Source organism: Anoplopoma fimbria, chromosome 6 (assembly GCF_027596085.1).
Source record: "Anoplopoma fimbria isolate UVic2021 breed Golden Eagle Sablefish chromosome 6, Afim_UVic_2022, whole genome shotgun sequence".
NCBI classification, from domain to species: Eukaryota; Metazoa; Chordata; class Actinopteri; order Perciformes; family Anoplopomatidae; genus Anoplopoma; species Anoplopoma fimbria.
Window position 1 is genome coordinate 26,454,481 of NC_072454.1, and position 15,415 is coordinate 26,469,895.

Genomic DNA, 15,415 nt, shown 5'->3' on the forward strand with positions numbered 1-15,415 from the left:
TCAGCTTTTTATTGAAGGTTGAAGACAGTTTAACAAGGACCAAAACACCTTTTAAATTTAAAGGAAAGATCCCTCAACATATACTTCTAGAAACAGCTGTCGTGAATTCCAGTGCAAACCAGAGTGCAACCTCACTGACCAACTCTATACAGCAGGACTAAAGAAACACAGAGCAGACTCCACTTGCATAAAAATGCAATTTATCTTGTCGGCATGTTTGAGATTAGAGGAAAACTTCCTTGGAATATGACCATTCATACACAATTACTCACCCAGTTACCTTGAATTTTCTCCCACTTCTCCACAGTGAACCAAGAACCAAATACCAGAGTAAGGTCCTGATGAATTCAAATAATTGGGGTTTTAACTAAATTATATGAAAACGTGTGTTTACAAACTCTTACACAACTGATGCAGTATAATCCAAGATCACTTTTTCACAAACACTTCACTCAAACCTGACATGGTTTTAGTGAACAGTTTTCAACAGTTTGAAAGCTTGTGCAGGAGCACTACTCTAACTGGGTCACACTCCCAACCAGCGCTTCAATTGCTGCAGCTTGGTCATTGCCCATCTGCGTCTGATACCGAATCACCAAGGCCCGACTCCAATGTGAACTCATCAGCGTGTGTATTAGACGGTCAGAGCAACTGAGGTAGTTTAAACAGCGAGAAAGTGAGAGAAAGGCCTAGTTTTGTTGTGCAAGTGAACCTAAAAACTAAATAAACCTATGTTAAGATAAACCTAAGTTTATCTTGAAAAGAGACTGTATGCATAAAACAAGTGGAAAGATGACACAATGCCTCTGACTCCTGGAGAGTTTTAAGAACGGATGTTTTCATATCATTTTGCTGTTGTTAAACGTTGGCCCAATTTACTTAAATTCATCGAGACTTTTCTGGTTTTAGATTTTTTTCCCCCTGCGCAGACATGCAAGGTTATCTTTAGTTCATTTTGGGGCTGAAGGATTAATTTAATGAGTGTAACACAGTGGGAACTAGTTGAATAAGGTTTCATTACATTCTGAAGGTGTTGAGCTGAGTGATCTGACAGTACACCTTAGAGCAGGCCATTTAAAGCCTGACATACAGTATACGGTGGAACTTTGAACAGGCAGCCAGCATAGACACACTGGATAACACGTCAACACTTCGTATGACATCTTAGGAAAATTCCCTTCTTGTTCAACGTTGTAACAGGTCAATTTAAACTTGTTACTCGCACACAGTCTTTTCAAAATAAACAACTTTGTTATGTTAGACAACAAAAGCACTTGGTTAGGTTTACTAAAATATCAGGGTCTGGGTAAAAGAAACCACTGAAGTTACATGAATGATAACTTTTGGGTCATAATGATTACGGAAGTTGGACGAAACCCTGACCTCCTCCTTACCTGTCATTTGTTGCTCTTTATACTTCTTTGTTCGTAATAACAAGGAATGAATAAAATGTAAATGCTGAAGCAATAGAGTGAAGGTAGTTCTAGGTGTTTCCACCGTGGAGCGTAAGGTTGAAAGACAAATTTGTTCAAAATTGTAACCCAAAACATTCTAAAGGTAAATCGGGACCTAAAGCTTGAATAGGTCTGGAAATGCACAGGACATCAAAGACTACCGATAAATAACTTTTTATGCACTACCCATTAAACACCCCGGATCTCTTTCCGTTGTGTTTCTGAAGTGATTAAACTGTATTCCCACTTATGTTTAAAGGGTCAACATCCTTTCCAACTGGCTAAGAAGTAGGGCTGCGAGAGACTGTCTCCATGACGCCACAGAAAAGGAAACTTGAAGACAGGTGGAGATATCTTTGAGTTTTTACCCAAACCTGGAGTTGGCATTTCAACGTTTTTTTCCAGGAGGCTGGACACAGGGCCAGTATGAGTGGAGGCTCAGGTGGCAGTGGTGAGCACATTAACCTCAATAACACTGGAGAGTAGAGACATTGCACCGTCCTGTAGTTAGTAATGGAAGGCTCTCACCCACCACAGCCAGAGGGACATACTGTACCTACTGATGTGTTTCTTTGACTGCATACACTTTGATTTATTTAACTCCTAGTGAAAGCGAGGCATGGACACTTTAGCACCGGCTATTCTTTGTGTTTGACATGACATCGAAACTGTAACTGTGATAAAGAATTCAGAGCAGCTCACAGAGCAGGTAGATGCCATGTGTTTCCAAGACAAAACAAAGGGAGACCCTCTTGATGATTCCTTCTAGATATTATCAGATTCTCTGACTTTTCAAAAATCCCTTTACATGCAGCTATGGCATTTTGTTTGAAATATTGTGCTGTATAGGAAATACCAGCATCACACATCGTGCCTGGTCACATGTATGGTATTATTTCATTTTTTTATCGAGGTGTTAAAAGACACCTTTATTTAATGCTGTTATTGTAAGTATTGTACAATAGAAGACGAAGAATTGTATGTATAAAAGTATTCAGTCTTTGTAAATAGATTGCATTGATGAAACATGATTTCCAGAATAAGCATAGAAAGGGCAGTATTCATATGCTGATTATGTACAGATGATGGACAGTTGTGGAAAAAACATAATTTAGCTATTCTCACATTTGCATGCCCTACATGCCCAGTCTCTATCACAAGCAATTAAATACATTGCATGCAAATAGTAAGAACACAATATTCTTTGATAAAAAAAAAAATTATTCATCCTGAATATGAATTGATATTGAGTAAAAGATAAAAATACACCACCGTCGGAATATTTAAACAGCTGTAACTGTACATGCAAATAACCTAAAAAGTGCCCTTTGTCAGTCTGTCACACTTTCCTGTTTTATTGAAATATAATGTACAGAAGCATTCCTTATGTCATATTGACAGCTGCCTTGTAAACAGACCTGGGCTTTTTATTTTGTTGTTGTTGTCTTTCCAGTTTTTGATTTCAGGAGTTTGAAATTGAAAGAAATGTATTGCTGTTTCATTGTTTCAAAAAAATATTTAGTGAGTGGGGGGAGTACCTATTGTTAATTTTTTTAATCGTATTTAAAGGAAATAGCCTAAACAATGCTTTATTATTTTAATCATTGAATAATTTTAACTTTGAAAAAGAAACCTTCAATAGAAAAAGTACAGTGAGTTTAAAGCACTGCAACCTCAGAAACCATGAGCAAAACGACAAAATACAAGCACAGAAAGAAAATAGAACTGTTTTGTTCATTAGCGAGTGCTTTGTTCATTTTAATGTGTGTTGTCTTTTGAGTTGCATAGTCCAACTGAGTGCATTTTGTCTGTTTACGTGTATGTGTTCTGAAGTTGCAATGCCCGAAGCTCTCTCAGCAAACATACAAAGGGATCATAACAACAATTTACACTGTCAGACAATGTAACATACACACCCACACACCCACACACACACACATTTCTTTCTATGTAGTCTCTGTTTTAAACTTCATATTTCTATTTTGCACAAACATGGAACTAACACAGTTTTCTTTGTATAAAGAAAGCATTTGCTTGATTTACTTGGTTTTCTATGTCATATAGTCCTATACAGCCTATAGAGATAACAGTGTGCTCTTAACGGAATACACTGCAAACAAAGCAAGAATCTCTACATTTTTGTGCATGATTTTGGGTTACGGTATACAATTTTTATGTAGGTATGTAATAATGAACGTTTTAATTAATCATCTGCAATATGTTTTTTAGCAGCGCTGAATCACAGCAAAGGCATGAAATGACTGATTAAGGACACATATACTTCTGGAGTTTGTATCCAACCTCTGCTACATTTTGTTGGTGTGACAGACATGTTAATGTCTGTATAAAGTATTTTTTTACTTCCCTTAATGAGTTCTTCAGTTATGTCATAATGCACTCAGATACATGTTAGTCATAGATGAGGTGGAGGCCATAAGTCTGATGATCAGCCTGCTGTTTGTTTGTCTGATATCATGCTTGTGTTAGCTGATCTCTATGAAAGTAACTGAAAGGAACTTTCATTTTCTGTTGATTGGGGCGTGGACAAAAGCAGGTTTTTTTCAATGGGCAACATCCCCTCGTTTTGTAAAGCTCTTGATCTGGCTAGAATGTGCATTTGATGACATGAATAGGTTTACTTATTTCACTGGTCTAGCCTCTCGACTTTATACAAATGACTGTAAATGCTGCCCCGGTCATATATCTCTGGGTTTCCAGCAAAAGTCACCTCTATGTGAAAAAACACTTGTGGCATTTGAATTTTTCAGCTTGAGACGTTCAGGGTGCTCTTGTAAAAATAAGAGGTGCTCAGCAGTGTAAAAGCAGTCTGCAAAACACTTCACTCTCACGAAAAACTATTTAAAGAGCTGCCCCAGGCTGATAAAACACACTTTGTCTCATCAGGGGCTAACCAGGGTAAAACTCCAGACATGTTTGAATCACCAATCAGATTTACACCTCAGAATGACACATTGTAGTTCATCAAAACCACGACAGACCTGTCTAGGTGGCCATTCGTTTTATATTGGAACACCTCAGTGCATTATTGTACTAACCATGGCCTGTATTTGTATTTACAGCACCAGATTCACTGTCTTTTATTTAGGTCCCACTGTGTGTATTTAAATTTGGAACGTAAAGTAGAATTAAGTAGAAGAAGTTGGCCTTCTTTGTTTTGATCAAAGTAACAATCTCAATGTATAATTTGTGTCAGTTTGAAATTCTGTACTTGTCAGATTGTAATAATATCTCAGAATGGGTGAGAGGGCATTATGTAGAATTTGCATGCTATTGTTTTTTCATCTTGTTATTCTATATAAGTAATGGAACATTAGATATACAGTGTATTCGATGTTTTCATTCAAAATAAATCTGCCAACTGAGTGACCTTTGTGCAGATTTCTGTGCAACAACATTGAATTGAGATGTATAAGTTTGTTTTCAAAGATTCAATGTGACTTCCAACCACAGTTGAGGTATTCACTTCAATCCACATGCTGAGTTGCTGTTAGTTTAGTGAAGTGTCAAAACCTAATGTTTATAAGGTTATAATAATATATTTTTTGTTTTCCAAAATAATTGATTTGTACTTTTTATTATTTTTATCCAAACAATGGCAGCTGTCGTCACTGATTGCCAAACAGAATCACTGTTCAGTAAAAGTCAGTTTAATAAGCAATTTGTCACTGACTCAGAATAAATAACCCTATTTTCAATGCAATACATTTGTGTGTGTAGTTTGTGTGCATCCATGTCTTTTATTGTTGGTTTTAAATGTGTTTTTTTCATTACTATTATATCAGCAATGAAGCATGATGCCGGGTACGGAAAATATACTATATACTATTATAACCCTGTGTTCTCCTCGTGTTCTCCCCATGTTCTCCCCGTGTTCTCCCTGTGTTCTCCCCGTGTTCTCCCCGTGTTCTCCCTGTGTTCTCCCCGTGTTCTCCCCGTGTTCTCCCCGTGTTCTCCCTGTGTTCTCCCCGTGTTCTCCCCGTGTTCTCCCTGTGTTCTCCCCGTGTTCTCCCCGTGTTCTCCCCGTGTTCTCCCTGTGTTCTCCCCGTGTTCTCCCCGTGTTCTCCCTGTGTGTTCTCCCCGTGTTGTGTTCTCCCCGTGTTCTCCCCGTGTTCTCCCCGTGTTCTCCCTGTGTTCTCCCTGTGTTCTCCCCGTGTTCTCCCCGTGTTCTCCCTGTGTTCTCCCCGTGTTCTCCCCTGTGTTCTCCCTGTGTTCTCCCTGTGTTCTCCCTGTGTTCTCCCTGTGTTCTCCCTGTGTTCTCTGTGTTCTAGCCCTGTGTTCTCCCTGTGTTCTCCCTGTGTTCTCCCTGTGTTCTCCCTGTGTTCTCCCCGTGTTCTCCCCGTGTTCTCCCTGTGTTCTCCCCGTGTTCTCCCTGTGGCAGCATGGGTTCCCCCCCAGGTTCTCCGGCTATCTCCCACAGTCCAAGGATACAACTCATATTGATCTGGGTAAATTATTAAATCAAATAAAACATAAGATACAGTGGTAGGTTGAACAGGTTTTGTGCTGGCTTTCTCCTGCAGTTAATATCACATTTTTTATGGGCAATAGCCTCTTCCTCACTTCCTACCCCCTTTACTCCCGGCGCCCTTACTCCAACCACGCCCATCCTAGATCTCAACCTACATATTGATTTCAACTGCACACCCTGATGTTTTGTGACTGCATCTTCAGCTGCTATCGTGTTCAACTCCTGTCCACAGACTGGCTGACATGTTGCAACAATACCAGAGTCTCTGTTACTCATAGCTCATAACACAAAGCATCATGCTCTCAAATTGAATGCCTATATATATATATATATATATATATATATATATATATATATATATATATATATATATATATATACCACCACCACTACTATTATGTAATTACTCTTTCCCACTCTCACTCTGGCTCTCTCAACATGTCAAACACTAGAAGGCCACCAGGGGTAGCCAGATACTACCACTTCTTGGTCTTGGTGACATGGTTGGTAATGGTGAGAGAGCCTCCAGCCTCCCAGCATAAATAAGTGTCATTGTGCTTGTGGACGGCAACCAAATGAGACGCAACTGAATTCTAAAGGGAAGCATGAAACGGTGATGACATAGTCGGTGTTTCAGAGCATCAGGATTATCATTTTTAACACATTCTTCAGCTACTCTGTAAGTAAATAATGGAAATTGTTCTCTGTCTTGATAAATAGACTGTATAGACATTGGGAAGATCTAGAGGATGCATGGTACAAACCCTGATTGTATGACTTGCTTAGGGACATTGATAGATTGTAGAGTGAGAGGTGTTTAACATGTGGATAAATACTGTTTGTTTACCCATGAGCGTTGAATAGGTAGTATGTGTAAAGGATGATCTAAGGCAGGATTCTGTCAACCTTAAACACTATATCTAACATATGTGAGATATGTGAGTTTCCATTTCATGTTAAGAATCATAATTGATTCACTTACATATGTTGTCCGGTTATTTTTTCTGTAGAAAACTTGAGCATATAAGAAAGCAGGCTTTAAAGAAGAAAGAGTGCCTTGCCCGTTCGCAGAGCTTCCTCTCAGACATCAGTCATCGCGGTGAGACTGAGAGCTATTCCTATGGTGGCCAGCCAGTGCCTGGCCATGGGCAACGGTTCGATAAAAGCCCCACAGGCTGAGGAGAACAGCTGCCTGGCCTCCATCCACGCAGACCCCCCTGGTCTGGACACAGATGTCCTCAGGTACCTCATGCTTATTTGTGTTTTGTTCTGTTATGACAAAAACTATTGTAAGGTAAGTACAGGATGACCTATGAATTCTTAAAAACTGCTTATTTTACTTACTTACTTTATGCGTGTGTGTGTGTGTGTGTGTGTGTGTGTGTGTGTGTGTGTGTGTGTGTGTGTGTGTGTGTGTGTGTGTGTGTGTGTGTGTGTGTGTGTGTGTGTGTATGCTCTGCTGTAGACGTTTAATGAATTGGATAGGATGAAAACTGGGGCAATGCCATAAATTGGACAAGTCCTTATAGCACAGTTTGTGATGGCCAGCTTGTCATGTTGTTTAATGCATTATTAACCTTTGTTGCTGAAATGTGAAAGCATACTTTGTATGAATCAATCATCAAGAGGAATAATTTCAAGAAGCCCTTCATGACCACCTGGTTGGATCGATGCTTATGGGTTTTAAACTTGAATAATGTGGAGGCCATTTCAATTTCAGTTTCTGAATCGATTTAAGGCAAATCACAATTTGCAATTTTCTGATCTGCCATGTTTGTAAAAATCTACTAAATCCTGTTGTGGTTTTACAACACCGATGTTGGCCCTTGGTAACATACAGCGGATACAGAACAATGAAGGTGGAAGGCCAGATCCAGCTGCCTAGTAACTGCTCTTTGCCCGGGAGAGAGTGGCATGTTAGGTTACTCTTAAGGAATGGTGTCGGCTCAGTAGATGACAGCACAGGGAGCAGGGTGGAATGAGAGGTCCAACATCATTTAAAATGAGTAAAGGGGCTCCCAGAGCATTGCTATTGTAACTTTTATTATATTTCACCATAAGGCACAAGCTTACAGAGTTTTGAGGTTCATGTTTCCATCCAAACCTTCCCCATACTTTATTGATTAGTCCAACATGTATATGGTAAAGCTATACATTTCTTGCTAGATATAGCTGCATTGTGGCTTGTAGTGAAGAAGGATTTGGTGTGAATTAGCCTGGCTTTATGTGTATTCAGTGATTGAACCAATACTGATCTTCAGGTTGCGGATTACCCACCTGGAAGAGGAGCTGGCGCATCGGGACCTGGAGTTTCGAGGCCAGGAGCTCCAGCTGCAGCATCTCCGCATGGAACTGGAGGCCAAGATCTCCCAGATCGATAAGCTCCAGGATGCCATCGGTTACAACAGCAGCCTGGGCAGCTCCCCGCCGGCCCCACGCCACCACAGCCACCGCCGCTTCAGTGTCATCAACCAGGGTCCCAGCCGCTTCCACAGGGTGGCTGTGGAGGTCCACCGCCGGCTCAAAGCAAAAGAAGGCGTCTCTGCTGAACCCACCTCGGAGAACTTCTGCGGAGGGTTCAGAGCAGCACACATCTCAATCGCAAAGTCCATACACAAAGACTCACAGTGAGTTAAAGGGGAATTCTACACAAATAGGGAAGTCGGTATTAACCTGTTTTGCCATGAAAGCTTTTATATAATGTCTTGGTTTCATAACCGCCAGAATTAAGAAGCCGCCATATATATGGGGTCCTGATTCATGCTTTGCTGCCATGTGAAAAGGAGGTGAGCGAGACATGTAATTTGTGTGAGCGATGAAATCTCCTCTCGCGCAAGTCACATAACACATGTATGTCTATGTGTGGGTGCCGGTTGGTTCGGTGGTGAATGGTGCCACTCACCTGGAGCATCCAGAAGAGGAGTTATAACACGTCAGAGGAAACGGGCGCTCCAGCCGTAAATCTGCCAGAAAAGTACCTTAAATGCGCAGTTTTCGATTTAAAATAACAAAGTAAGAGGATAAAGTTGATAATGGTGATAATAAGTACTTTTGTTTATTAGCTAAAAAGCCTGTTAGAAATATGGATTAATAATCATGAAAAAAGTGAAAATGTGATGTTTTTCTTTGACAATAATCGTGATTTAACAAAATTCATATTTTGACATCCATCGTTTGCAATGTTAAACTCTGCAATTCATTACAGAGACCACTTTTCACAATGGGGGTAATCGTCACACATGACGGTGTCAAGCCCACAGTGTGTGCCCATTGCACATGTTATTCTGAGATCAGACTTATCAAAAATTGTCATGATAATTAGATGAGCCTTAGACCTGTATCTTTGGTGAAGGGAGTGGGCTTCTGTACAGTTTCCATTCTGCCAACTTCATATTCAGTCGCTACTTAGATCTTAAATTAGCGACTGAATATGACGTTGGCAGAATGGATGTCACAGCTTCTGTTTGGTTAGGAAAACATCATTTCCCTTTGAAAAAGATATTGGTTGAAACATATACATAATGTCAAACTGAATGAAAAAAGTAAAACATGATAAAACCATTACTTAAAAAATGATGTGTTAAGTCTTCAACAGGTTTATCAACAGGTTGCTAAAAACTGAATGTTTTCATTGAAATAGTTTGATCAATTGTGATCAACCCAAACAGAGTATCATTGGTAGGAGGACGTGGGAGCTATGGCAAGCTTTTGTAATTTCCCCCACATCTGAGAAGCTTATTTAGCATGACAGGATAACAGAAAGACATGGAGGGAAACAAAAGGCCACGAAATCTAAATGCAGGATCCGAGTCATTATGGGCTTCAATTACACAACCTACGTTGCCTCTCCTGCCCGCTGCTCTCAGATCCTTTTCAATGAATGCACTAGACCATCATCTGTGTGATGTGGTAATCAGGGATGCACACAAACACCCGCTCAGGAAAATCTGCTGAATAAATTGAAATTGCAGACATTAATGCAGTGGTTTTGACCCAGGACACACATTTGCAAGATTCTATTAGTCTAGCAACCCTTTCTGGAAAAAGCATAACGGCAATCATGCAGTTCTGATAAGATTACATTTGTTATTGAAAAATATACAAATTCTAGCATCCAATTTAATGGGTTTTGGAAAGACAATTGAAAAAATATCACAACTAACAGATGCTGTTAGTTCAGGTAAAGCTCTTACTAGAACTCCATGCACATGACTTCAGTATGTTGAAAAAAACAAAGCTTAACTGACCTAATTACAGCTGCAATGTGCCAAAATGGTTTGGAGTTTTAGAACATGGTTAATTATCCATACCTACTGTATGCTGGGAGGGTTGTGGGTTCAAGGGGTCTTCATTTCATCTACTGTGGGATTGCCAGGAGGTCAAAATGAATTTCAGCAAAAAGTGAGATTTCTCATTGGAAAAAATTCTTCACCCACAAAATGATCATTTGTAGATCAGTTACCCAGCCAGCGCCACCTTAAATTCTTGAAGAAAACTCGTAAAGGAAAATCTTGATGAATTGAAGTAAATGGGGGTCGCGTTAAACAACAACAAAACTAAGAAAACATCCATTTACAAACTCTCAAAAAACTCTCCAGTCGTATGTTTACTGCTTCACAATTACATGCATCTTCATAGAGGGACATACAGTGGGGCAAAAAAGTATTTAGTCAGCCACCTATGTCTGCCATATCTCAGATGAGAGAGGCCTGTAATTTTCATCATAGGTACACTTCAACTGTGAGAGACAGAATGGGGGGAAAGAATCCAGGAAATCACATTGTAGGATTTTTAATGAATTAATTGGTAAATTCCTCGGTAAAATAAGTATTTGGTCACCTACAAACAAGCAAGATTTCTGGCTCTCACAGACCTGTAACTTCTTCTTTAAGAGGCTCCTCTGTCCTCCACTCGTTACCTGTATTAATGGCACCTGTTTGAACTTGTTATCAGTATAAAAGACACCTGTCCACAACCTCAAACAGTCACACTCCAAACTCCACTATGGCCAAGACCAAAGAGCTGTCAAAGGACACCAGAAACAAAACTGTAGACCTGCACCAGGCTGGGAAGACTGAATCTGCAATAGGTAAGCAGCTTGGTGTGAAGAAATCAACTGTGGGAGCAATTATTAGAAAATGGAAGACATACAAGACCACTGATAATCTCCCTCGATCTGGGGCTCCACGCAAGATCTCACCCCGTGGGGCCAAAATGATCACAAGAACGGTGAACAAAACTCCCAGAAGCACACGGGGGACCTAGTGAATGACCTGCAGAGAGCTGGGACCAAAGTAACAAAGGCTACCATCAGTAACACACTACGCCGCCAGGGACTCAGATCCTGCAGTGCCAGACGTGTCCCCCTGCTTAAGCCAGTACATGTCCAGGCCCGTCTGAAGGTTGCTAGAGAGCATGTGGATGATCCAGAAGAGGATTGGGAGAATGTCATATGGTCAGATGAAACCAAAATAGAACTTTTTGGTAAAAACTCAACTCGTCGTGTTTGGAGGAGAAAGAATGCCGAGTTGCATCCAAAGAACACCATACCTACTGTGAAGCATGGGGGTGGAAACATCATGCTTTGGGGCTGTTTTTCTGCAAGGGGACCAGGACGACTGATCCGTGTAAAGGAAAGAATGAATGGGGCCATGTATCGTGAGATTTTGAGTGAAAACCTCCTTCCATCAGCAAGGGCATTGAAGATGAAACGTGGCTGGGTCTTTCAGCATGACAATGATCCCAAACACACCGCCCGGGCAACCAAGGAGTGGCTTCGTAAGAAGCATTTCAAGGTCCTGGAGTGGCCTAGCCAGTCTCCAGATCTCAACCCCATAGAAAACCTGTGGAGGGAGTTGGAAGTCCGTGTTGCCCAGCGACAGCCCCAAAACATCACTGCTCTAGAGGAGATCTGCATGGAGGAATGGGCCAAAATACCAGCAACAGTGTGTGAAAAGCTTGTGAAGACTTACAGAAAACGTTTGACCTCTGTCATTGCCAACAAAGGGTATATAACAAAGTATTGAGATGAACTTTTGTTATTGACCAAATACTTATTTTCCACCATAATTTGCAAATATATTCTTTAAAAATCAGACAATGTGATTTTCAGGAATTTTTTTGTCTCTCATAGTTTAGGTATACCTATGATGAAAATTACAGGCCTCTCCCATCTTTTTAAGTGGGAGAACTTGCACAATTGGTGGCTGACTAAATACTTTTTTGCCCCACTGTATATGCTGTAAATTTGGGCTGTATGGATACATTTGACTTATTTTTTATAATGCTTGTTTCTGTTTCTTTTTGAATACCAGCACCAAGAAGCTCATCAACAACGCCATCATGAACAATGACTTTCTGAAGAAGCTGGAGCCACAGCACATGAGGGAGATGGTGGACTGTATGTATGAGAAGGTTTACACTGAGGGACAGCTGGTCATCCAGGAGGGGGAACCTGGAAACTACCTCTATGTACTTGCAGGTAAGTTCAGCAGAAAATGTGTATCTCTGATGGGACTTCTACCCTCACATTTACAGTTGGATAGCTGAGGGATCTGGGGGATATATACAGCTTACAATCCAGTTGGTTTGCAGACAAAGCTTAGGAAAATTCATCACATAGGGTGATTTACAGAAGTCCTCAGTTTATTATTTAAAGATGTTATTTTCCCATTGAGACGGAGTTGTACCAGAAATCTGGTTGAGTATTCTTTCAAGAATGCTAAAATGTATTTAGCTGTATGTTAAAGTAGTTGTAAAGTATAGTTTCAGCATCCCTTTAAAATAAAAACTGTAAATTTATGTTTTCTCAATCATATGAGTTGTAATTCAACTTATGGACACTCAGGACTGGAACATAAACTTTTTTAACTCAAGTTACAGTTACAACATGTTTACATGTGTTAATGCTCATAATCCGCCTTGTTTTTTTCATCCTGGCTGTCCTGCAGCACCTCTTCTCACTCTCTCTCTGAATTGCTCCATTGTAACACTTCGTAGTACTACTCTGGCAAAATGAAATGTAGACACTTTTTCTTAATTTCATCTGCCTTCAGAAGTCCGTCGCAGAGCACAGCGTCTTCTCGACATGACGGAAAAACAAAAACTTTTCCTCCGGAGCTTCAACTCCGTCTCTCTCTTTTGTTGTTTTCGGGCCAAACTAGCCGGAAGGAGTTTAACGTCACTTCCGCAACATTATGACCTCATAATGGCATTTTGTTGATCCTAAACAGGTCTTCACAATAACCTGGTTCCTGATTTCTTTACAGCAGAGTCTTGACAGCATCATGTAGAGCTATTTTCCAAATAATCCAATTAAGTTAAATAAAGCTCACCTTTTCAACTCTGACATCTGGGCTCTACCACCTGCTGCCTCGGTGGAAGGCTGAGTTGGTGGAACTAAACTTGTAGGCGCACCGTCATCCTTGCTAACACTCCGGACACAAAAATGCCTCTGTTTTAGGAGTAATACTTCCTTCAATACACTCCTCTTTTTTTTTAATGCCGATTAACTTGATCATTTTGGTCGCGCTGCAGTATTTCATTTTTCTCACATTCCCTTTTTTTGAGGCCACGGTACTTTTTGGTACTTTGTCTCGCTTCAGGTTGTGATTGAGTCATTCGCAATTTTGTTCATGAGTGAAGATAAGATGGGTCAGGCTGAAAAAGTCATACAAGCATCTGGAATAAGTTTCTTTCACAGGCTCGGTGGGCTCACCCTTAGAGATGATTGTGAGTTTGAACTGCATGCTGTGTTTTCCTCACTGCAGATGGCTTGCTGGAGGTCATTCAGAATGGGAAGCTGTTGGGGGAGATGCGTCCTGGCACAGCTTTCGGAGAGTTGGCCATTCTGTACAACTGTAAGAGAACAGCCACCATCAAGGGTGAGGGAACGAACCAGTCATGTTTCTAAACATGTCTCACCTCTGGGATTACATTCTTGCCTTCACTCCTTGGTGCTGGAGAGTGTATCATGAGGTGTGCGTTTGACAACCATATCCATATCATATAAGGTATCAGACAACCACTGGCTGGATGGTACATGAGCAGATGAGTATTCACAAAGGGAGTTATTAAATCTACTCATCCATGTGTCACATATTGTACGGATGTGCTGATGTTTCCATGCTTGCATGCTTTATGTAACTGTGGCACCCAATATTGTTAAATTAATATTTGAATATGAAGAACTGCATTCCATAGACAGAATGTGTAATCCATTTTTTATTATTTACAATTATATGACAGCTTTATAATATCTATTAAAGACATCTGATTTATTATTGTTACTTTGAATGATCACTTAAAGATTACATTTTTAAAAAATGTAAAAAGCCATCTGCTGGAAAAAATAATAAAATGTGAATACATAAATGTTGCAATGGTGAAGAATCAAATGCAGCTGTTTAAAGACACCTGAAGGTCAGTTCTAGAATCCATTTTTTTAGGATTATTCCTCATTTTCATTTTGTTTATCTTTACACACATGGTCATAAAGAATAGTTCAGCGATGTTTAATTGTAAAGTACTGTCTGTGTGTTGAGCTGGAGTCAGAATGTGATGAGCCTAGCTCCAGACTGGAAGCACAGACTATCTGTTCGATAGTCTGGCTCTGTCCAAAGTTCAAAAATATATCTACAAAATGTTGCTGTCCTTTTATCTCACTCTTGGAAATTAAGTAAGCTCCTCTCCCAAAATGATGAACTCTTCCTCTGACATCACCTGCAAGCCATTATCACCATAACATCTACACCATGTTGTGTGTTGACTGGATCAAATACAGTTTGCAGAAGTTTTGGCAAAAAAATAATTCCATTGTTACCATTTTAACAGAAGACTCCCAAATGGAGAATCCATTCCAGGCAGCTCATAGATTTATTAGCTTTATATTTCTGATGTCAGTAGCTACTGTATGGTTATCGCGTGTCAGACTGGGCCTATCTGATGCTTTAAATATTGAGCGGGAATACCAGCAGCCCCAGAACGACATTTCAGCATAATGTACCTGATAATATAATAAAATAACATTATGTAACCCAAGTCATGGAAATAAGCTCCCAAACTGCAAAAACAATTATTTTAGCTAGCTGTTAGTTAGCATGTTACTCCACAGAGATTTCTTATTAAGTCAGACTAAATTTCAGTCCCAGCCTGTATAAGTCTTTTATGTACTGTACCATAAAATCCAGTTCATCCAGAAGGACCCTTAACTATACTCCATTGTGAGGATAAAGACATAGGTTTAATGAGTTGTTAATGATTCCATTCTTATCCAGCTGTGTCCCAGTCTCATATCTGGGCTCTGGACCGCCAGACTTTCCAGACCATCATGATGCGGACCACGCAGGCCAGACACGAGGAGTACTTCAGCTTTCTACGCAGGTACAAACCTAGCTTTGACTTTCAGATGAGGTTTGGATTTCAAATGGGGCTGTATCTGTTGTGTCATTTCGGGTCTTAAAGATCTAGTTAC

The 15,415-nt window shown here is 40.2% G+C and overlaps 1 protein-coding gene across 2 annotated transcripts in view; it reads left to right on the forward strand.

The window, feature by feature from the left end:
- Nucleotides 1-7,063: 7,063 nt before the first annotated feature.
- LOC129092173 (cGMP-dependent protein kinase 2) overlaps nucleotides 7,064-15,415 on the forward strand; it is a 32,172-nt gene continuing 23,820 nt past the window's right edge. The window contains exons 1-5 of one of the 2 annotated variants that reach the window (XM_054599999.1): nucleotides 7,064-7,185; nucleotides 8,205-8,570; nucleotides 12,258-12,424; nucleotides 13,713-13,826; nucleotides 15,219-15,324. In XM_054599999.1, coding sequence (XP_054455974.1) covers nucleotides 7,064-7,185; nucleotides 8,205-8,570; nucleotides 12,258-12,424; nucleotides 13,713-13,826; nucleotides 15,219-15,324 — 875 coding nt within the window. Of the gene's footprint in view, nucleotides 7,186-8,179; nucleotides 8,571-12,257; nucleotides 12,425-13,712; nucleotides 13,827-15,218; nucleotides 15,325-15,415 lie in introns of both variants that reach the window. The other variant, XM_054600000.1, reaches the window with a different exon arrangement.